Raw genomic sequence first — 21,005 nt, forward strand, 5'->3', positions numbered from 1 at the left:
ACCCAACCAGCCTGCTCACCACAGGTCCCACTAAGCCAGGAAAGGAATCACAAGAAGCATCAAACAATTCTCTAAAAGATTATGAGCTTAAAGAGAAGCTAAAGAAGTGAAGCTGCTGCCTGGAGCTCTTGGCCTGGAGCTCACCTTTTCTCGTAGCTGGTTGGGAAGGCAGGGGCTGCAGCGCTGGGGGGATGCAGGCACAACGTTGCTGCTGCAGTTGCTATGCCTTACATCTGCCCCCACCTTCACTCCATGCCAGTAACATACCAGCTGCTGCAGCACCTCCTCCTGCCTCAAACAAGGAGAAGCACCGTGCCACCACCTACACAATGGTGCACAGCACCCTGCACAGCCCTGAGCCCAGCATCCCTCTGCAGCCCCACGCAGAACTGCTCACCCCAGCCTTGTGCTGCAGACCAAGCCCCTGCTGCTTGCACCCATTGCAGCCTCTGCCCTCAGGTTTTGCCCTCCCCGGCCAAGGAAGGGTCCCCCAGCACAGCCCAATAACTCCTCACAAGAAGGGCTGGGTGTTTTTTGTTCCCTTTTAATTCACCACTCATTCTGGGAAGGGGGGGAGGGAAGGGACAGAAGGAGGGGGATAGAAAATAAATAAATAAAACAACCTCGGATGCTTCAAGAGAATGAAAACCCTGAAACTGCAGTCTGCTGGTGGCTCATCCCGTGGATGGAAGAAGGGAAGGGTGATCCCCTCCAGCTCCTCTCCCCGCCACCCCCATCCCAGCACCAACGCGGTCCAGATGGGTTCGGATGCGGACGGACGATGCGCCTCAAGAGGAAAATGGAACCGACCATCGGGACGTGGCTTTTTGCAGCCCAGCACCCCCAGCTCGGCACGCATCCCGTCCTGCCTCCCCAGCTATTGCACGAGCTTTGAGATAAAGCCACCGGCGGCACACGGTGCGTCACCGCCACGGGGCCGAGTCACAAGCAGTCCCTGCACAGAGCCACCTGGCCCTCGCGGTAGTCGCGGCAGGGGCAGAGGCGCCGGTACTTGGTGTTGTGCCCCGCGCAGCTGAAGAGCAGCGGCTCCTTCTGGAGGTAGCACTCGTGAACGTTCTCTGCCACTGCCGGGTAGAGATGGTTCATCTCGTACTCGGTGCTGTCGCAGGTGATGCTGAGCCTGGGAAGGAAAAGAAAGGTGGGGAGGCTGCTGTTCCAGGGCGGGGAGGCTGCCAGGTAGTTCACTAAAGGTGATGCTCAACCTGCCTTTCCATGTGATAAGCCTTGGGTTGGACCTTTGCTGGATACAGGATCCGTGAGTGCTTGGCACCCTTTGACTCCACATCAAACCCCAAGCCCCATGCAATCAATCCAAGCTTCGAGTGGACCACAGACGTCCCCACTAAGAATGTTATACCCTGCCCAGAGAGGTCTGCCTGCTCTGCACACGCTTCCACAAGCAGATGCCATCCCCTAGAAGTGCACCCAACCTCAATGAATGTTCAGACGTCCCCTGGATCAGCAAAATGGGGACACACACCCACAAAAACCCCAGGGGAAGCAAAAGCTGCCCCTGCTCTATGCCTCCACGGCTCCCCCAGCCCATCCACGGCTGCCCTGGCTCCAGGGATGGGGGGCACAAAGGGAACACAAGCCCTGGCCCTAATTCATCCTATAAAGCCGTCACCAGGGCTCCAATCGCCTGCCTGGCCGGCGTGACGAAAATGGTAATGTTGGCATCTTAATTGTCCACAGAACTGCCAGGAGCCTGGTGGCAGATTTATACTCTATTAAAACTTCACCGCTGTGTGTTCAAAATGCAGTTTTCAGAGAGAAAGATGTAAAAAGGACAGAAAGGGAGAGAGCAGGCGGGAGGTGGAGAGAAGCAGGGTGGAAGCGGGACAGCAACAAAATGCCAATGCCATCACTGGTTGTGGAAGCACAGAGCTGCTGGAGCAAGCATGGGGCTGCTGTGGCTGCAAGGGGCTTTTGGGGACAAAGGACACGAGGACAAGGGGAGCTGGGGATACAGAACCAATCGCCCAGCACTGGAGATTGGGGGCCCCCTCCAGCAGCCCCCCCAGGTGTCACCGCCCTGCTGAGGACACTCACTGCAGAAACACCTCCTTCTTGTTGAGGAACCTGAAGAAGGTGGGCTCACACACCAGCCCATGGCGGCGGCACGTCTCAGTGCAGGCATGCTGCCCCTCTGACAGCCACACCTGCAGGGAGTCTGCTGGCGGCCAGGCGTGGGGATCCCGGCGGGCGCTCGGGGACCACACCAGGTGGGTGGCGTTGGGAGACAGGGCCAGAGGGCTCGGAGGGCTTTGCATAGCGGGGCTCTGGGCCTTGGCAGGAGGTGGAGGGGATGGCATGGTGCAGAAATCCTGGAAGAGAAGGGAATAGGTCAGTGCTGGAAGAGGAAGGGCGATGCGTAGGTGTGGGGCTCGGCAGGACTCAGCATCCCTGGTGGGGACACCTCACAGGCCCAGCGGTTCCTCCCCAGCATTTCTCCCATTCCTCCCCCAGCATAACAGGGACAGTGCCCAACCTGGTGCTGAATGTAGGCGTGGATCCGCTCCAGCATCCCCTCGCAGGTGTACTCGTAAGGCAGGTAAGGGTCCACCTGTGCAGGGGAAGAGCACAGCACTGAAGCAAGAAGCAGGCAAAGCCCTGCCCTGCTCCAACTCTGACAGCAGCACCTTGAGGCACCGAAGCCCATGGCATGTTTCCCATCACATCACCACTGCACGTTCCTCAGCACCCAAAGCACAAAGCCAGGGATGGGATGCATTTCCCATTATCACTGCGTTTCCTATCACTGGCCAAGTGGGTGATGCTCCTGCCCTTCATCCACCATCAGGCAGAGAGACGTGGAGCGAAGTCGTTCTGCTCCTGAATGAGCTCATCTCCCTTCCCTAAAAATAGCAAGAGCCATGTGAGGGCACTGCAGGGATCGGACCCCCTGTGGGGCTGGGAACTCAGCGTAGTATCCCTCATTCCTCTTTGGAAGAAAATGAGGACTGCAAGAGCTCTGCAAGCAAGAGAAGGTTTAAGAGAAAGAGGGTGAAGGATTAAATGGGGTTCAACTCACCTCAATAGGCTCAAATGCAGTCACCTTGCTCCACACCCCAGTTTCCCAAGCAAGCCATTTCTGGCAGCATTTCCCATCCCCCTGCAGGTGCTGGTGGCCAACACAGGGCTGTGGGGACCGTGGAGCAAATATGTCCCCCGCAGCCCCACGTTCCTACCTGCTATTTATGCAGAGCCAGCAGCACTTCAACAACCAGTGTATTTATAGCATGGGTTATGAAACACTGCTGGTCCTCACCCGCTCTTCCACATCACACCTCCCTCCTGAGAGCTGCCCTTGTGTCCCGGTGTCGAAATCAACTCCTCCAAAGCGTTCCCAAACCCCGCAGCATCCCCAGCCCCCATAGCATCACCAAACCCCCCAGCACCCCCAACTCCACAGCATCACCAAACCCTGCAGCATCGCCATCCCCACATCTCCCCTCATTTTCTATCCCCTGTGGGACGGGCTGGGCAGGTTCTGGAGGCCGCCTTCCCCTCTGCATCTCTGCAGAGCCTTATGAAAAGGACGGATGGTAAGTAAAAAATACCCCAGATAATTCATCCGGAAAACACTGCTGCTTCTATTTTCTGCACCTCCAAAATAGCTGTCTCCTTTGAAGCACCTGTCAGAGCCAAGCTCCAAAAGGCTCAGCCTGCCAACAAGATCCCTCTAAGCATCTCTCCACCATAAATATCCCACCTGAGATCTCAGCAAGGCTGGAAATCGCAGCTGCTCTGTCTCATTACAGGTGTGCAGTGTAATTGGTGCTGACACCGTGACAGGCACTGATGCTGCTCAGTTAACCAGGGCCAGGTCTTGCAGCTTTGGGGCTGCAGTTCTCAGCCTTTCACCCCTGCACTCACGACAGCAGTGCTGAGGAGCTTTGCACAGGGTGATGCTCTGCCATTTTCTTGCGAAGGGATTTTGCACCCCTCTCCTGCATGCATCAGTGGGGAATGCAATGCAAAACGCACAGGTGCTTTGGGTTTTTTTTTCCAGACCCCATTGGGTATCGCAGAACTGCCTCCCTCGTTCCAAAGGAAAAGGAAGAAAAAAAATCCCTAAGTAAGGAGCAGAAAAATAATGCAATTGTCAGCTGCCCCCCGGCAGCAGGCTGGAAGCACTTGAACCAGCTATTTTCGCTGTGATGTTTAATATGCCCCTCTTTCAAGCATAGGCTGAAATGTATAATTTTCCATTATATTCCTGTATATTTGACTTTAATATAATGATGCCTTCTCCCTTCGCTACACCAGAATATTGGGTCTGTTAAATGGCTTGTGCTGGGACAAATGGAAAGAGCTGAAGGCTGAGAAATGGCTGTGCCTGAAACCTCTCTGCCCTTCTCACCCCAACCTCTGGCAAAGAACTGCAATTCCTCACTGGCACAACAGCAGGGGGTGGCAATCCACCCTCCTGAAAGTGCTCAGCTGAGATTTGCCTTGAAGGTGCAAAGCCAAAGGTGCGTGGTTGGTGGTTTTTCAGTGGCATGAGGAAAAGGGAAAAAGGAAAAACGGGAGAGGAAAAGAGAAAAAGGAAAAAAAGAAAAGAAAAAGGGGGGAGGAAAGGAAAAGGGGACAAGGGGAAAAAGGGGAAAGGAGTAAAGGGGAACAGGGAAAAAAGGAAAAGGGGAAAAGAGGAGAGGAGAGGAAAATGGGAAAAGAGAAAATGGAAAAGGGAAACTGAAAAGGAAGGAAAGAAAGGAAAAGGAAAAAGAGTAAAACCAGTTTCAGGTCAGTTTTTGATTCCCAATGTTTCCCAGCAAGGAGAAAAATGCTTTGTTTCAGGTCAGGCAATCTGTTTGGTTTGGTGAGGCAAAGGGAAATGCATCATTTCAGATAGAAGTTTCCCTAGCAGGGCATTTCCAAGCTAAGACACGCAGATGGGAAACAAAAACACATTATTTCATTTCAGTAATGGTGAAATGCAATGTTCAGAGCAAAAGAAATAAATGGCTGGTGATTATTCTGAAGGAGAGATTTGCCAAACAGTCTGAAAACACAACGCCCTGTTTTGCTACCGGAAAAAAGGAGGCAGAAAACAGTTCCTCCCACCTGGCTGAGCACTGAGCTGCCCGTTCCCAACACCCATCAGCTGTTCTCATTTCCTGCTGCAACCAACAGTATTTTAAAAACAAGATACCGAGGGATTCCCAAAGCCAATAATGGGGCTTTTAAAGCTGTAAGGTGGGTGAACTTTTAGTCTTAATTGCTTTGACAGCATCTTTATACAGATATCTATGTTAAAAACAAACAAACAGGCAGATGCTGACACTTGCTCTGCTCGCTCCCTGCTCTGCTTGCAGAGGATACATAGATGGCCTTTAAAAAAGCAAAGGGCAGAGGGGAGTGGTGGGCTGACCCCACTGCACCTCTTGGTGCATGGGAACATCTCCCTGCAGAGCTGTTACAGCACGCTGCTCTGGGTTGTATTCATTTGGGGTGAATTAAGGCTTGGACGTCCTGGCAGCCCCTACAGGGGCATGGCCAGCAGCAGCAAAGCAATGGGGATCCTCCAAAACAAGGGTCCTGGGAGGCTTCCCTGCTCCGTGGAGACATCATTCGATAGACCATGAAGCCATATTTCCAATGTAGGTGCCACACTGCAAAGCAAACGCCCAGAAAACCCCACAGCTGTGCAACCCCAGTCTGGTGCCACATTCTCTGTGCTGCTGCCTCATCCCCGCTCTCCCCCTTCCTCTCAGCGACGTAGGAGATGTTAATTAAGGAAAGGAGGAAGGATGTGTTGTGTCTGCACCACAACTGCATTTGTATGAGCAGCTGACGTGGGAACGGGGAGAAATCCGGAGATGGAGCCGATCAGCCTGCAGCACAGCTTCCTCACAACCCTTCTTTATTTTTGTTACCTTTCCTTTTTTAACAGCGGAGATCACGGCTAGGCACCTACGTGACCTCATCCACACTGACTCCACGTTTCCTCACCGCACAGCTGCTCGGTTTGATGTGCTCACCCCACCAGCATCATCACCCCAAAACCTGCGCACGGCCGTCACGGTGAGGGCACGGCTCATCCCAAGCGCAGCAAAGCGGAGATGAGAGCTGTTCTCACCTTGGCACGGCACAGAGGCTCGCATTTTGGGGAGCCCTTCTCACCTGGGTCCTCAGGATTGTTTTGATAGCAGCTTCAAACTCCTCGGAGTTATTGTAGTCGACAGTCCACACGTGTGGCTTCCCAATGAAGTCCTCGGCGTACGGGTGCTGGGAGGACACCTATAACACAGCACAGCTGCAGCCTCCGGCTGTGAAACTCCTGCGGGTTGGGATGCTCTGCTCCCAGCTCCACCCCCAGCCCCATAATTCAGGTAACCATAACCTGAACCAGGCAAACCACCCGAAATGGCAAAGCTCTGTGGAAGTACCACATCACAGCTCCAGAAACGACAGCAAATCCATCGCTGCTGAAGGCACAGAAAGGTTGGTTGCCAGAAAAGGCAGTGCTGGAAGCTGCATCACCCCAGTGCTATGTCAATGCTCCACCACCCACCTCTCACTGAGCAGTTTGGGGGGAAATCACTCCTTTTTGGTAAACGAAATGCTGCTTTTCCAGCCTCACACTGCTAAAAGGCACCTAGAGCCCTGGGGGCAGGAGGAGAGAGGATGCTGAGCTGTCTTGGAAGGCACTGCAAAGCAGGAGAACCCGCTAGGAGCAGAGCCATGCATGCTTTTCTTTTTGTCCCGCTTGAGCTCCCTTCCCATTTGTATCCAGCAGTGAGCACCTCCTCCCATCCTCCACATGAACACCCCAGGGCACTTCAGAACCTTGGGAGCCATTGGGGACAGTGTGGCACAGCCCAGCCGAGCTCAGGGAGTGAGAACTGTGCCGCATTATCCACTTCATTAATAATAAAAGAGGCAATTTTCTCAACCCTTTAACTTTTAAAGAGTTCCTGCTTCGCTTAGATTGAATTCCCAGCAATGGGCAAGACTGGGAGGGGTGTCGTACTCCTGCAGCACTGCTGAGGTCCCCATATCCTCCTCATTTTACAAAAATGCAATGGGCTGAGGGGGTTCAGGCACCAGCAGAACAGCAGCCCCTATTCCACATCCCTATTTCAGGGATGTGCATGGATCAGCACAGTCGGAAGGGAATGAGCACTGGATTTTGGAGGGGGGTCTGTGAGCATCCCTGCACCACTCTCCCCCTCTGCAACCCCCAGCAGAGCCCCTTCCATCCAACAGATGCACGTTGAGATGATACATTCACATGTTGGGATTGGGAGAAAATCTCTCCAGAGATCTCACTTGGGTGCTTTTCCCCCCCCACCGAGCACTTGCCTCTCTGGAGGTGGGCTTCCCACGGAAGAATTCGTGGTTGAGGGAGCTGTGGGGGGGGTTGAAGCGCGCCTGCAGGAACACACAGCCATTGGCGATGGCCTCCAGTGGGGCTGGACCCTCGTAGGGGAACCCAAAGCCGATGAAGAGCTGTGGGGAGTAAACCCAGGTTGGTGATGTGGAGCTGCAGACCCATCAGTTCCCAGCCCCATAGGAGAGGCTCCAAATCACCCACCTGCATCCCCCAGCCCTATAGGAAAGATTCCCAGTGACCCAAATCACCCATTGGTATCCCCCAGCCCCACAGGAAATGTTCCCAATGACCAACAGCATCCCCTGTGCTGCTCTGTGCAGCAAGCCACTATAGCAGCTCCATGCAGCTCAGCATCCCATAACTTAAATGTGCTCAGAAGCTACTCCACATCAGAGGGAAGCTTTACAACTCACAGCCCAGTGGGGTGCTCATAGCTGTGGAAGCTGCAATGCTCACCCACAGCTACCAGCATCACACCCACCCTGCACAGAGAAGCTCCCATGCCCCCATAAGGAGGAGAGCAGCCCACCTTCGCCTTCCTCAGCAGCTGCTGGAACTCATGCTGTGGCAGCAGCCCGTGGTTCTTGACGAAGGCTGGTACCTCCGGCGGCCGCTGCGTCTCGTAGTACACAGTGCCATGGATCTCCATGTACTTGTTGAGGATGGTCAGGAATTTCTCCTTGCCCTGCAGAAGGAAACAGCACCCCGATGCCAGTATTAAGGATACAGACTGCTGGATTGCAGCACACTGAGTGCAGGGGGTTTGCAAAACCAGGGCTATCGAGCTGGGATGTGGATGGGTGTGTGAAGGGATGTGAGGATGTAACAGCCTCACATCCCACCTAACAAGTTCCTAAGATGCTCTTACTTGGGTTTAATCCTCACGCCTGATTTATTACCTGGAAAATCAAGGGGGTTATCATTTTTCTTCTTTGGAGGCTTTTGCTCTCCAAAGCAGCCTTCCATTTTAACAATTTCTCTATTGCTCTTTTCTTTTTTTATTATTTTGCTTGGGAGAACACAAAGGGGCAGTGCTTTGGATGCTGTATTTTCACTTTATTCCTGCCCATAAGAGCAGACTGGGAGGGAAGGGGGAGGTAAAAATGAGGAACTTGGGAGAGCTGTGCACGCTGCCTTAACGCCTCTCTGAGCACTGCATTTCTGCACTCAGCCACACATCCCAGACTTCTCTATGGCTATCAGCCAGATCTGCATACAGAGCAAAGAAGTCAACCAGCTCTCTCTGGTCAAGTAAGCTGCAGGGTGCTATTGTATGGTAGCACCCAACTGGGCACTGTTCTGATGGCGATTCCCTAATGCAAAGGACTTGGGGAGATGACAATAAAACACTGCTGGTGGGGGGAACCAACCTTAAGTGAAACCCCAATGCACAGTGCGGGGAAACAGGTGTAATTCATGACTTCTGGCTAAGAGAGGCAAACGTTTGCAATGCTAAGGCAGGCAAATGTTCATTTTAAGTCTCCTGAGTACCTCCCCAAGTCAAGCTAACCAAGATGGAGTGCAACCTGGCCTGCACATCTGGCAAGCAGAGCACAGGCAGGGAGGGCAGACCCTGTTCCCTGGGGGTGCTGAGGCCCCAAGAGGCAAACGCGAGGTTTTAACGCAAAGGTGCAGCACCATACCTGCAGCTGAAGTATCACCATGGAGCACCAAGGGGAAAAAAGAGAGAAGAAAGAGTTAGCTGTTTCCTTTTATGCCCTGGAATGGCAACGTATGGATGAGAACGGGACCAGGACATGCTGGGAGCTCCGGCGCCCGCAGTCGCGCACCTTCCAGATGCTGGCCTCCTTTCCGTACACCACTGCCATGCTGCTCACTTTGCTGGATTTGATGCGCTGCCGCTCGGTCTGGTTGAGCTCCTCCGACACGAAGCCCATGAAGGAATTGTCCGGGGTGTGCGCTGCGGACACCAAGAACAGATGGACACAGCTGGGACCGCGGCTCCAGAGCTTGGAGGAGAAGCGATGTGAAACACCGGCAAAGTGCCTGAGCCCCCGTGACGGCCCCGCTGCGTCCCTATGGCAGTGCTTACGGAACATGGTCATGAACTGGGAGGGGTGCAGGTTCCAGTAGCCCCAGTTGGTGCGGAAGCCGCGCAGCGTGGCGTATTCCTCATGGTTGTAGGCTGGCTCCGTCCCAAAGGTATCGATGACACGAACACGGCACCTGGGACAGGAGACAGAACCCCATCACCTCCCCGTGCCCTAAATGAGCGGTTTCCCATTGCTGGGCTTTCGTCCCCCTGGTGGTTTCCACAACAACGCATCTCCTGAAGACTTGCTAATGCTTTTCCCAATATCCCAGGACTGCTGAGGCAGGCATTACCAGCACGAGAGCAAGGAGAAAAGGGGAACATCAAACCAGAGAGGGAAAAAAAAAACAACAAAACAACAAGCTGAATGCGAGAGCAAATGCATTTATAATAAAAGCAATAACATTGCCTGTCATTTTTCTCTCTAATAAAATTGTGCAGGATAGTGGAGGAGATGGGAGAAAACATAATAAATAGCAGGACTATCAGCACTAAATTAAATTGCATATTCTCCTGGCTGCTGATATAGCAGGGGATGCTGACATTTGTCACGGTGCTGAAGGAGCCGGCGCCGGGGCTCTGCCTCTTGCAGGCATCAAAGGCTCCCACTGCCACAGTAGGGTGGAACCTCTGCTCACCTGTTGTCCTTTGAGGTCATCGAGATCTGCCTTTGCTTGCTAATTAAGGAAAAGTAGAGCACGAGAAAGAAGTGGTGTTCTCACCTGTATTTCTTAAAGGAGAGCCCCATGTGCTGCTTCATCTGCTGGAGGCCGTGGTAGTCGGTGTAGATCAGGTCAAAAGGCAAAGGGTTCGTCAAGGGGCAGTTTCCCCGTCCTGGAGGCACCCCTAAGTTGCTGGAGGGAAGCAGGAGGCACCGATCAGCTCTGAAGAACACATGCTCACATCCCTGATGGGTGCCTGGGAGGGGTCATCTGGCAGCCCCATGGCATCCGTGTTGTCTTTGTTCCTTGGGAGACACAGGGACAGCCTCGCCCCAAATATCTTCCCACAGGCTCCCAGATGGGCTGGGGTTCCTCTTCTGGTGCTCGGGGGGCACGGAGAACAGCTCTCCGTTCCGTCTGCCCATGGATGTTGAGCATATTTACTCATATTTCTGACTTTGTCCCAGAGAAGCTGGGCACCCCAGGTTGGATGGGGCCATGGGCAGCCTGACCTGGTGCCTGATCGAGTGGTTGGCAGCCGTGTCCATGGCACAAGGGCTGGATGATCTTTGAGGTCCCTTCCAACTCAAGCCATTTTGTGTTTCTATGATGACTCTGTGATTTTGCCCCATTAATGACATAACATAATAAAGCCAGGACAGTCAGACTTCAGGCCTTTGCCTAGGATTCTCAGTCAGCCCCTTCAAATAACCCTTCTCAGCCCCTTTTCTCTTCTGCAGAGGATAAAATGCATTATGAAAATCCAGATAAACCGGATTGACCACAATCTCTTTATCAAGATTATCAGTTACCTTGCCCCAACACGCAGTGTGATTAATCTGGCATGATGCACGGCTGGTAAACCAGCAGCATGCCTCCTTCCCTTTTCAATTACCTCTGTGAACTGATGGATCGCTCTCCCCAAAGCTGTTCCATTAAGTGTACTACTGATGTCAGCCCGACAGCCCATCTGCTTGTCTGGACCACATTTCCTCCTCAGAAAAGAAAAAATGTGACACCTTCCAACTCCAGCAGGTTTCTCAAAGATCCTTGCTACATGTACTTGTGATTTCAGCGCAGCAGTTTGCTCAGAAATACAAATGGTCCATCCCTCAGTTTCAATATTCCTGCTAGATTTCAGTTTCCCTTCTAGATGTGAACTCCTCAATTATTTCACAAGAGCAGCATAGAGAACCGAAGTTGTTTGCCCCAAGATGTTGGGGAACCTGTTACTGGAACAGGTTGCCCAAGGAGGCTGTGGATGCCCCATCCCTGGAGGCATTCAAGGCCAGGCTGGATGTGGCTCTGGGCAGCCTGGTCTGGTGGTTGGCGACCCTGCACATAGCAGGGGGTTGGAACTAGATGATAACTGTGGTCCTTTTCAAGCCAGGCCATTCTGTGTTGGCCCCAGGAAGGTGGCCCCATTTGGTGCGGGTAGGCTCTACCCATCCATCCTTGTAGGTATTTCCTAATTTCTTAGGAATAAAAGATGGGTTGGTGCAATGGGAAATCCATCCTCCAGCCCCATCCCAGCCTGGGACCAGCAGACCAAGGGTGTCCTCAAGCCCGCAGGAGTGACCCTGACTCCAGAACAAGCCATCATGGAACGACACCATGGAACCAAAGCCAGGGTGAGCACAGATTTTCAATTTAAGGCAAAGAGCTGTGTCTGCAGCCGGTTCAGTGCTCCTGTCACAAGCAATATCAGCACCAGCTCTGGGCAGAGCGGCCTGGTCAGCCGCAGGGGAAACAAGCTGCAATTTTATCACTTTTATGGGCAATTTTACATGACACAGCAGATTGAGAAGATGGCAGGAATAGAAAGGCTCTCACCTCCGAGAACTACCTCAATGAGATAAACAGGGCAGCGAGGAGACCCAGCCCTCTGGGGGACCCAGCCCAATGGTAGCAAGTAGGAGAAGAGGAATTTTTAAGCCACTGAAGATGCCCAGGATGTTACAGAGATACAATAACAAACTCCACATTTGCTCACATACACTCTGTTTTTTCCCTCAGGCACCAGCAATGTGCTCAGTCCCACCACCTGCCAGCTCTCCCCAGCTTGCAGCATCCCTCGTGCTCCCAGCATCGAGTCAGTGTTTTTCCAGCAAAGCTTCTCTCTGTCCTGTTTACTTATCCTTCCTAAACACTTTTTAACCGCTGATTTTAATATTCTAATCATGCAAATCCGGTTTGCAGCTCCTGGGCAGTGGGATTTTTTCCCCTTTCCTCCTTATTTAAACATCCTTTATTCAAGGCTTTCATCATTTGCCAGTTAAGCCAACTAATTTTCTCCTAAGCCCAATTTCACTCATGGTTGGAGTGAGATTTCCATGATTTTCCCCACACCGTGTCCTGTTAACGACGTTTGAAATTAGGCAAATAGAACTGATGAGCACAAATGCTTCTTTCTCAGTGAGCATTTCTGAGAAATGCTCGACCCCAGCACTACACCTGGAGGCAGCCCCCCAGTGGGACCTGCCTGCAGTGCTGCCCACATCTCATCCCTGCAGCCCAGCTCCCCCCACTCAGCTCCCCCCGGTGCTGGCAGATGCGAGCCCAGCTCCTCTCTGTCAGCTGCTTCCACCAGCTGTGCCCACTCCAGAATAAATCTAGAGCAGCTTCTTGTCCTGCTATTTTCCCCTTGTAAATACTTGAATCAACCAAGGGGATGCATTCCCTTCCTGAGTGTGGGGCAGGCTCTCTGAATTCAGATGATTGCAGGCTTGTCTTTACATCCCATTGACCTATTTTCAAATTAACCCAAACTTTTCTTCCAGGATGGGAAGGAATGGCCTTATCTTGTGCCTGGGGAGGTTCAGGTTAGGAAAAACTTCTCTGAAAAAGTGGTGATGCATTGGCTGCCCATGGCGGTGGGGGAATCATCATCCCTGGATGTGTTCAAGAACCATGGAGATGTGGGACTGGGGGATGTGGTCAGTGGGCGCAGTGGGGTTGGATTGGTAGTTGGATTGGATGATATTCTTGGTCTTTCCAACCTTAATGACTCTATGACTCAAAATTCAACAATACCCAGCTAAATCCCACAGTGGTTAATAAGGTTATCGTAACCTCTCCATGATTAAAGCAGAACTTTCTGCTGTGGCACCAAAGCCAGCCAGCGAGTCCTCATTTGGCTACAAAATAAACATATTTCACGAAGGAGTGCAATTTAACAGCTCAGTAATTCGTGCTAATTTATGCACCTTCCTCTCCTACAGGATGAAGACCTCAGAGGTGGTGGAAATCCCTCCCCATAGCTCTCACCCTCATCCCCACTCCTTGCCTGGCACATCTCAAAGCAACCCCTTGTTGCTGCTGGAATTAAAGGGGGTTAACTGGAGTCAACTGAATTTAACTGGAATTGACTGGACTTTACTTCCTGGATGGGAGAGACTGGAGGGAGCCAGGAAGGGATCTGGGCAGAGCTGAGCCCCAAAGATACACTGAGGATGCAATGAGAAGCTAAATGAACCTGCATTTGGAAACACGCTGCCACTGAGAATGGCTCTTTCTAGTTGGAAATACAGCAATGAACAAAGAACCTTCCTAGGAAAGATGAAGAACTGCCTGGGATGGGGAGCAGCAGGAGCTCTGGTGCTGGCAGTGCCTGGGCAGAGCCTACTGCCTCTTGCTACCTCAGCTCAACCACGGTACCCACAGTCAGGGCCACTGCTGGCTGTCTGTGTGATGCCAGCACTGCATCTGCCAACTGCAGAGGGATGGCGATGCCTGCAGCCTGGGCTTTCACACGAACAGATGCAAGACAGAAAGATGGCTTTTATCTGCCAGAACATAATTAGAAATGCCTTCAGCTGGACACCGCCTTTCCATTCGAATGGCCCTTTTTGCAGCCTGAGTACACCTCAGCGGCGGTGGAAAGCGCAGGAAAATAGCAGCTCTAATTATGTGTATGGCAGGCAGCGAGGTGGGAGCTGCAGCTTCGGCTGTGGGATGTGGTTCTGGGGCTGTGCAAAGCCTCGTGCCATGCTGTGCCCCACATGAGATGCCCCTTGCCTCCACCCCAGGGCCGGCAGCACGGAACGAGCACATGCCTAGAATTAAGTGCCTTGCCAAAGCCCATATTATGAGCCCAGGACTTGACACCAGAGCAATTAAGCTCCGAGAGCACTTCGTAAAGCACTGACCCCACGAGGCATCAAATCCCGTTTTCTTCGACTTTCTGTCCTGCCTTATGAGCAGTTAATTTCAAGGGGGCAATTTCAAAAGCACCTTTCAGCGCCTCCGAGATCGATGCTCCCCATCACTCCCATTCTCCTCCCCAGCAATCCCTACATGCAGCTGGTGACGCTGACATGATGACAGCCACCGGTGCCCATCATCACATCACATCCCATCACCAGCTGCATTTAGAATGGGGCAGGAGCCCACTGTGCCATGTCTGCAGGGGGGCTGGGGAGGCAGAGGCTCAGCTCTCTGCACTCATAGGCTCACAGTGCAGCGGTGCAGCCTGGTGCTTCTGCTCTCCTCTTTGGAAGCCAGGGCACAGCCGTGTTCCAGCACAGCTAATGAGTGCCCAGCAATTTCTCATGCTCGTTACTGGGTAATCTCATGTGTTGCCTCTTGCCTCACATCAGGAGGCAGCTAACAAATTCACAGGAGGACAAACACCTGCATGTTGTTCAGCAACTCTGGTAGGTCACAGCAGTGTCATTCACAGGTCTCGAATGAGTGGCTGAAAGCTGAAGCAGGTGATGTTTTGTGTCCGTAATTGAGCTCTTTAGGAAGTGCTGAGCTATGGGATCTGCCCAACCAGGACAGAGAGACAGAGAGTGCAACAGGAACAAAGGGGTTAAGGGATGCAATGGGGACATGCAGCACACTGCCCATCGGGGAGGGGAACAACGCACTGGTTTGGGACAGTGCATTCACCTTCAGAAACAGCCCTCCAACTGCTGCCTTCCTGCACAGGAACTTCCTCCTGCCTGCCTGATCCCCAGCACTACAGGCCCCATCCTGACCACTGCCTCCGAGCACTGCTGCATTGCAATCAATACACACACTAGTAATGAACAGCTGCTCGTAGGTAACTATTGGCTGAAGCACGCGCACGCAAACCTTTTAGCAATCCCTTGCCAATGACCAATACGTGTATAAAAATCAGCTCAGAAATGCAAAGAGACAAACCAGGAGAGAGGTTATTTCATGCTGAATAATTCACGGGTACCCATGCAAGGCCGTGCTGGGCAGGAGCATTTACAACTCCGAGCTGCAAAGAGAGCAGGGGTTACCAAAGAGAAATGCATAAAATGCAGAGTCAACATTTCACATTTATGGAGCAGAGCATCTCCAAACCAGACTGCTGGCTACAGGTTGAGCTGCTGATTGCATCCCAGGCTCTCTGCACACCCGCAGCAGCGAAGCCCCAGTTGGGCTTTGGCTAAGCATACGAGATTAATGGTAGCACAGCTCGTTATTAACCACGCTTGTTCAGCTAAGTCTTCTGCTTGCTCCTGTGGTGTAAGGGCTTATCTCTGCTCTGCTCTGAGCCACACTGCCCCCACAGCAGGGATGTTTCTGAAAGGTCAGCAATAAAAAGACAGATGCACCAACTCTGCTCAGCACCTCACAAAGGGACCCCTGCATCCAACAGAGGGACAGGACTTCCTCCAGACCCAGACAAGACCAGGAGCCCCATCCTAGGGCAATGCAGGGGCTCCTTCCCCTCATTAAACCACCGCCATGAGGCTCTCCATCAAAAAACACAAACGAGAACCACACAACAACAAGGACACCCTGCCAGCCATTAATTTCACCCATCCTCGGGCACAGGGACATTATTCAGTGTGTCAGTCCAACCCAGCACGGGGCACAGCATGGAGATGGCTGCAATGCATTCCTGCGCCTTTCTGAGAAGCTGCATGAGGACCAGGATTATAATTTTTTTAGTTAATTAGTCAGGAGCTAATTCTGTTCATTAATTCTGAATGCTGCAAGGGCTGGGTTGGATTTTTTCATTGTGTTTTTTTCTTTCTCTCCAAGATCGCTGTTTATTTTTCTCACTCCCTTTCCAGCATGGCTCATTATGCAGCAGAGCTGGCTTAAGCATCACCCAAAATCTTGGCGGCCCACAGGACAACACAGGGCTGTTCTCCATTCACAACCTGCCCCCTCCAGCATTTTCACTGGCACATGCCCTGCAGCTCACATCCCCGGCAGCAGCTGAGGAGAGCTTTGTGATACCATTGGCACCACCAGCCCGGTCATAACTCAGCATGCAGCAGAGCCCAGGTGTCTCATACACAGTTAGCATCTCCTTTTTACCTTTTCTGCTGAATATTCGTCTCTCTTGGAGCCCACACAAGTGCTTTGAGTGGCTGGGTGCAGCCATCTGCTTGCACTTGCTCTGCATTTCCATATGCCACACTGCAGAAGTGTCCCAGCAGTGGCCAATTCCCACCCAGGTCACTCTGCAGCCACCACCCTGCAAGGGATGGGGGTTATTTCTGGCAGCCTTACTCAGCCACTCAGCAGGAAGGGTGGGAGGGGAGGAAGGAAGGAAAGAGCACAGCCACTGCTCACACAACACCGGGGGAGAGTTGGGGGCTGAGCACCCCCTATGGCACTGAAGCATAGGACAGCTGTGTCATGGGGCCATGTGTACCTGCGGAGAGCATCGCTGGGGAGCAGGGGACAGAGGGGACACAGGGGATGCTGTGTGCTGCAAGCGATGCATCAGTAATGCTCAGATCTAGCACCATGATTACAGGGCAAAGCCTTGCCCTAACAACCTGCACCATGCCTTGGTTTCATAGAATCCTAGGGCACCAACCTCTGCAGCTCCTTCAGTGAGACTGTCACCTTCAGGCTGTGTCCCAGCAGGAAAAGGGCAGCCAGGATGTCGGCCCACTGCACCATCTCGCCCAGGGGCCCCCCTTTCAGCACCCGTGGGCTGAAGACGTCCCCTGACTCCTCGGTCAGGAAGCCAATGTGAATCAGGATCTGCAGAGAGAGGGACAACGAGCTGCTGACAGCCAAAAATGACTGCTGGTCCCTTTCCACTTCTGCAGGCTGAAATTACTCAGGGAAACCACTCGGGTGTAAGGACAAGCGGCCTATGTCCAATTAGCAGAGATCCAATATTCAGTGTCTAGCTCTATCTTCAGACATGGTCCATTTTCCCCATGCACACTGGGGTTTGTCCATGGATGCAGAGCACATCTCCCTGTAGAAAGGGGCCTAGAGGGCAGCAGGAAAATGCCTCCAGCATCTGAAAGGAGATGTGCCACCTCATGCCCCACTCACTGCCAGTACCAACCCAGGGACACCTCCTGCTGACCAGGACCCAGCTCCAAAGTCCTGCCCAGCTCTTCAGCCATGGCCACGACCACCCCACTGATAACACAGCTCGAACCCCACAGATCTGCTGCTCTCACTTCCCCATGTCCTCATCCCCACATCAACCCCGCCACGCAATTGGCTCCTACATGTTTTTGGTCCCCCTGCCGTCCCTTCAGCTTCTGCTCGAGGCGTCGGGCTGCCCGCAGCCACTGCTGGGCCAGGTGCCGGATCCTCTTCTTCATGAAGCTGAGGGACTCCTTGCCCGTGCCCACCAGCTCCAGCAATGGGGCCAGGTCGCTGCGGAAAGCTGCCTGCAGGAATGGAGCACTGCTGATTGCTATCAGGCATCACAGAATCACATAGCCATGAGATATCCCACATTGGAAGGCACCATGAGGAGCACTGAGTCCAACAAAATGACCACCCAAAACTCAATCCTAACTCTGATAGCGGTGTCCAATGCTTCCAAAGTCCCAGTGGCTCAGGGAAATGCCCGCTGCCCTGGGGAGCTGCTCCATGCCCACCAGCCTCTAGTGCAGAAACTTCTCTTAACGTCCAATCTGAGCACTTGTAATAAAATTGCAATTAGGGTCCATTAGAGAGGGGTGGTTTCACTTGGATGTTTTCCAAACTGGTGCCTCTTTGTGGCATCCCAGGTGGGAGAGGACCTGCATGTGGCATCAAGATGGGCGCTGGGAGTCTGCTGGCACCACTGCCTTGGGGGCACCACTGTCACAGCCCCGACCCCATTGTTATCCCATAGACCCTACCTGGGCGCGGGGCAGCGGTGGAGGGGACGGTGCGGCCGTCTGGTTCCTCCAGGGTAGGGGAGGGCAGAACCACTCAACTTCACTGAGGTAGATGAGGAAGGAGCACTCGGTGCCATCCACGCCAAAAAATGCATAGCAGGGGTCAGAAGTCCACCTGGCCCTCATCCACTGCAAAGGGACAAAGGAACACAAATGGGGCTCATCCACACCCCCAGCTCACGCACCCACAGCTGTCCCTGAGGTGGTTCTGGGTGCAGAACAGCTGCTGATTGCAGCCCCCATTCATCACCCCCCGACCAGCCTGTAGTTAATTCAACAAATCTACTCAGAGACAGCTCGCTGTGCCGGCTATGTAAAATGCACCAATCACCCAGACAGGAGATCGAATTATAGCCTTCGACAATTAAATTACATTCCAAATTAACTCCAATTGTGGATAGAAAGGATGCCCAGCACTAGGGGAACGAGGAAGATCTCGTGCCCCAGTCCAGTGTTGCTTCAATATACCCTTCAGCATCCTTTCAGGTAGAATCAGCCCAGAGCCGGAAGCAGCAGGCTGGGAAGGAGGGGAGAGGGGAAATGTTTTTAATTAGCCCACGTAAATGTGCTCTCTGACAAAGAGATCACACTGAAGGCCAAACGGCAGGCTGTGTGCAGGTGTGGGGAGCATGCAGTGTCAGCCAGGACATTGCTTCAGAATGGAGGTCCTTGCCACCATAACGAGATGTGCTCCTGTGCCACGCTGAGATTATTCCCCAGGCACCAGCCGTGCCCCAGATATTTAAAGAAGATATGACAGCGCTTTCTCCTCACCGTGCTTCTGACATTAAACACAGAAAGTACGGGCAGGGAGAGGCAGCCTCACAGAGATGGTTCTGCTGCTGCCTGCAAAGCTGCGGGTACAGCCTCACACCTCCCCGTGGCCTCATGGCAATTGGGCATGTGGGGAGCTTCAACTCACCTCCACCTTCCCAGCGCAGTCAGGGTACTTGGGGTCCCTGGGCACCTCGCACTGGTCCCTCCTGCCATCCCCCACTGCAGAGAGACAAGGAAGGTAGCAGATGCCAACACAAGAAACGGATGGGGCTGGAAGAGCTGGGCACCTGAGGACAACACTCACTTTTTGCATTCATGAGGCTATTCCGGAGAATCTGGTCTACTTTTATTGCGATGTCTGAGACGTTTTGAGCTATAGCTTGGATCCTCTCCATCAAACCGGCCGCTGGCTGCAACCTGGGAAGAAAGAAGAGAGACCCTACAAACATCCTGAAAATCCAGGCTTGCAGAGGCTGGATTGTAGGCTGCAGGCTTGTAGGCTGCAACACGGCAGTGCCTCGTTCAGCAGAGAGCTTTGAAGAGTTCTGACTTTAAAACAGCATAAAACAGTTTTTCTGCTATTTTTTGCAGCACGCTCATAAACAGCAATACATCTCTGCGTTTTACATCGGGAACTGCTAAATATGCTGGCGAAATCTGTTTGCGTTATTTCAGACGTGCTATGCTTGAAAATCCTCCGCTGTGATTATTGGCCTTGCAGCGCACGCAGGAAGGCACGGGGAGTTAAAAAAGGAGAAAGAACCAAAAATTGAGCAAAAGGATGACACAAATAGCAACAGGCAAAGAAAGCCCTGAGAATCACAAACAACGACGCACGGATGGCCTGAAGTCCAATCCCACCAACAACAAGCAGACCTCCAGACCCAACGGTGAGGGCTATGGGGCAAGGGGAGATGGCAGAGACAGGGAAACTGGCAGCAGAGCCCAAGCTGGCACTGAGCTCCATGTCGTGGCCCCATAGAGCTCCTGGGCACCATCCCAGTGTGGTCAAAGACCCAACCCCACTGGCTCGAATGGCTGCACATGGCAGCTATTGAACCGCCGCTCGCAATCAATCCCAGCTATGTAAACAGCACCATTACCCTCCACACATCTCCTGGCACAGACAGAGCAGCACGAGTGACAGAGCACGGCAGAGATGCCTGATGTCAATTAAAACCTGATGTCAGGTATAAAAAGGGCAGAGAATTCAATCCGTGAGCAGCGGTGCTGCACTCAACAGATTTCCACCTCCAATGCTCCACTTGCCATTTCCACTGCAAACGACGCCTTGATGAGCGCCGTTATCACAGCAAATAATTTCCCCTTCTGCAGCGGCTGGGTCATGGATTTTTCTTGCTGCTGCTGAGATCATTATAATACAAGGAGGTGTCATAAGCAGTGAGCAGGACCAAAAGGGCTACCTTGAATACCGCTGGCACAAAAATATGTGCTGATATCAGGCCCTTCCCTCTGAAGTTTTATGTTTGTTCTCCAGCAGATCACTGAAGCTGAAGGCTGCGATTTAAAGTACCTCTGTCCTCAAGGCTAAAAAAATCCTGGGTTTATGAACCGATACTGCTCCGGCTGTTGATTTAAGGTCCACTCTCCAGCAGCAAGCAGCCCACATTTTTCCTCCTGGCATGGTTTACAACCATCGATACTCAACCTGCATACCTCCACGGGGAACCACATATCTTAGGCTTTTAAGAAATAATAAATGCAGAGGACGCCATTGCCCCTAAGTAACTTTCAACCTTTTGCAGAGAAGAAAGCCCAGGTCTCCTGCCAGCTGCTGTAACAGGGAGAATCCTTGTGAGGCCCTGGTAAAACACAGGCACAGAAATGACCTGTGACAAGCTTAGCTTGTGAGCACAGCTTCAGTCTGAGGGAGCCCTGAAAGCTCCTAAATCCCTCTTTTCTGCAGGTCTTTATCCACCAGGAAGCAGCAGTCAGACCACTGTACAGGTCTGTAGGGACAAAAAAAAAAAAGGTTGGGATGGGCAGGATAGGAGCAAACTCAAGAATTAGTGAATTTA

The 21,005-nt window shown here is 52.6% G+C and overlaps 1 protein-coding gene across 7 annotated transcripts in view; it reads right to left on the reverse strand.

The window, feature by feature from the left end:
- Window positions 1–559: 559 nt before the first annotated feature.
- The window catches only part of MGAT5B (alpha-1,6-mannosylglycoprotein 6-beta-N-acetylglucosaminyltransferase B), a 54,768-nt gene continuing 34,322 nt past the window's right edge, over window positions 560–21,005 (reverse strand). For all 7 annotated transcript variants that reach the window (XM_042833384.1, XM_042833383.1, XM_042833382.1 and 4 more), the window contains 14 exons: window positions 19,271–19,383; window positions 19,112–19,185; window positions 18,151–18,318; window positions 17,527–17,691; window positions 16,872–17,041; window positions 10,139–10,270; window positions 9,417–9,550; window positions 9,154–9,284; window positions 7,893–8,054; window positions 7,333–7,479; window positions 6,151–6,267; window positions 2,513–2,587; window positions 2,074–2,348; window positions 560–1,141 (listed from right to left, as the gene is read on the reverse strand). In XM_042833384.1, the coding sequence (XP_042689318.1) occupies window positions 943–1,141; window positions 2,074–2,348; window positions 2,513–2,587; window positions 6,151–6,267; window positions 7,333–7,479; window positions 7,893–8,054; window positions 9,154–9,284; window positions 9,417–9,550; window positions 10,139–10,270; window positions 16,872–17,041; window positions 17,527–17,691; window positions 18,151–18,318; window positions 19,112–19,185; window positions 19,271–19,383 (2,062 nt within the window). In that variant the 3' untranslated portion in view covers window positions 560–942. The remainder of the gene's footprint in view (window positions 1,142–2,073; window positions 2,349–2,512; window positions 2,588–6,150; window positions 6,268–7,332; window positions 7,480–7,892; window positions 8,055–9,153; window positions 9,285–9,416; window positions 9,551–10,138; window positions 10,271–16,871; window positions 17,042–17,526; window positions 17,692–18,150; window positions 18,319–19,111; window positions 19,186–19,270; window positions 19,384–21,005) is intronic.

This window comes from Centrocercus urophasianus, unplaced genomic scaffold (assembly GCF_019232065.1).
Source record: "Centrocercus urophasianus isolate 14NV4802_14NV808 unplaced genomic scaffold, USGS_Curo_1.0 seq_41, whole genome shotgun sequence".
Taxonomy (NCBI): domain Eukaryota; kingdom Metazoa; phylum Chordata; class Aves; order Galliformes; family Phasianidae; genus Centrocercus; species Centrocercus urophasianus.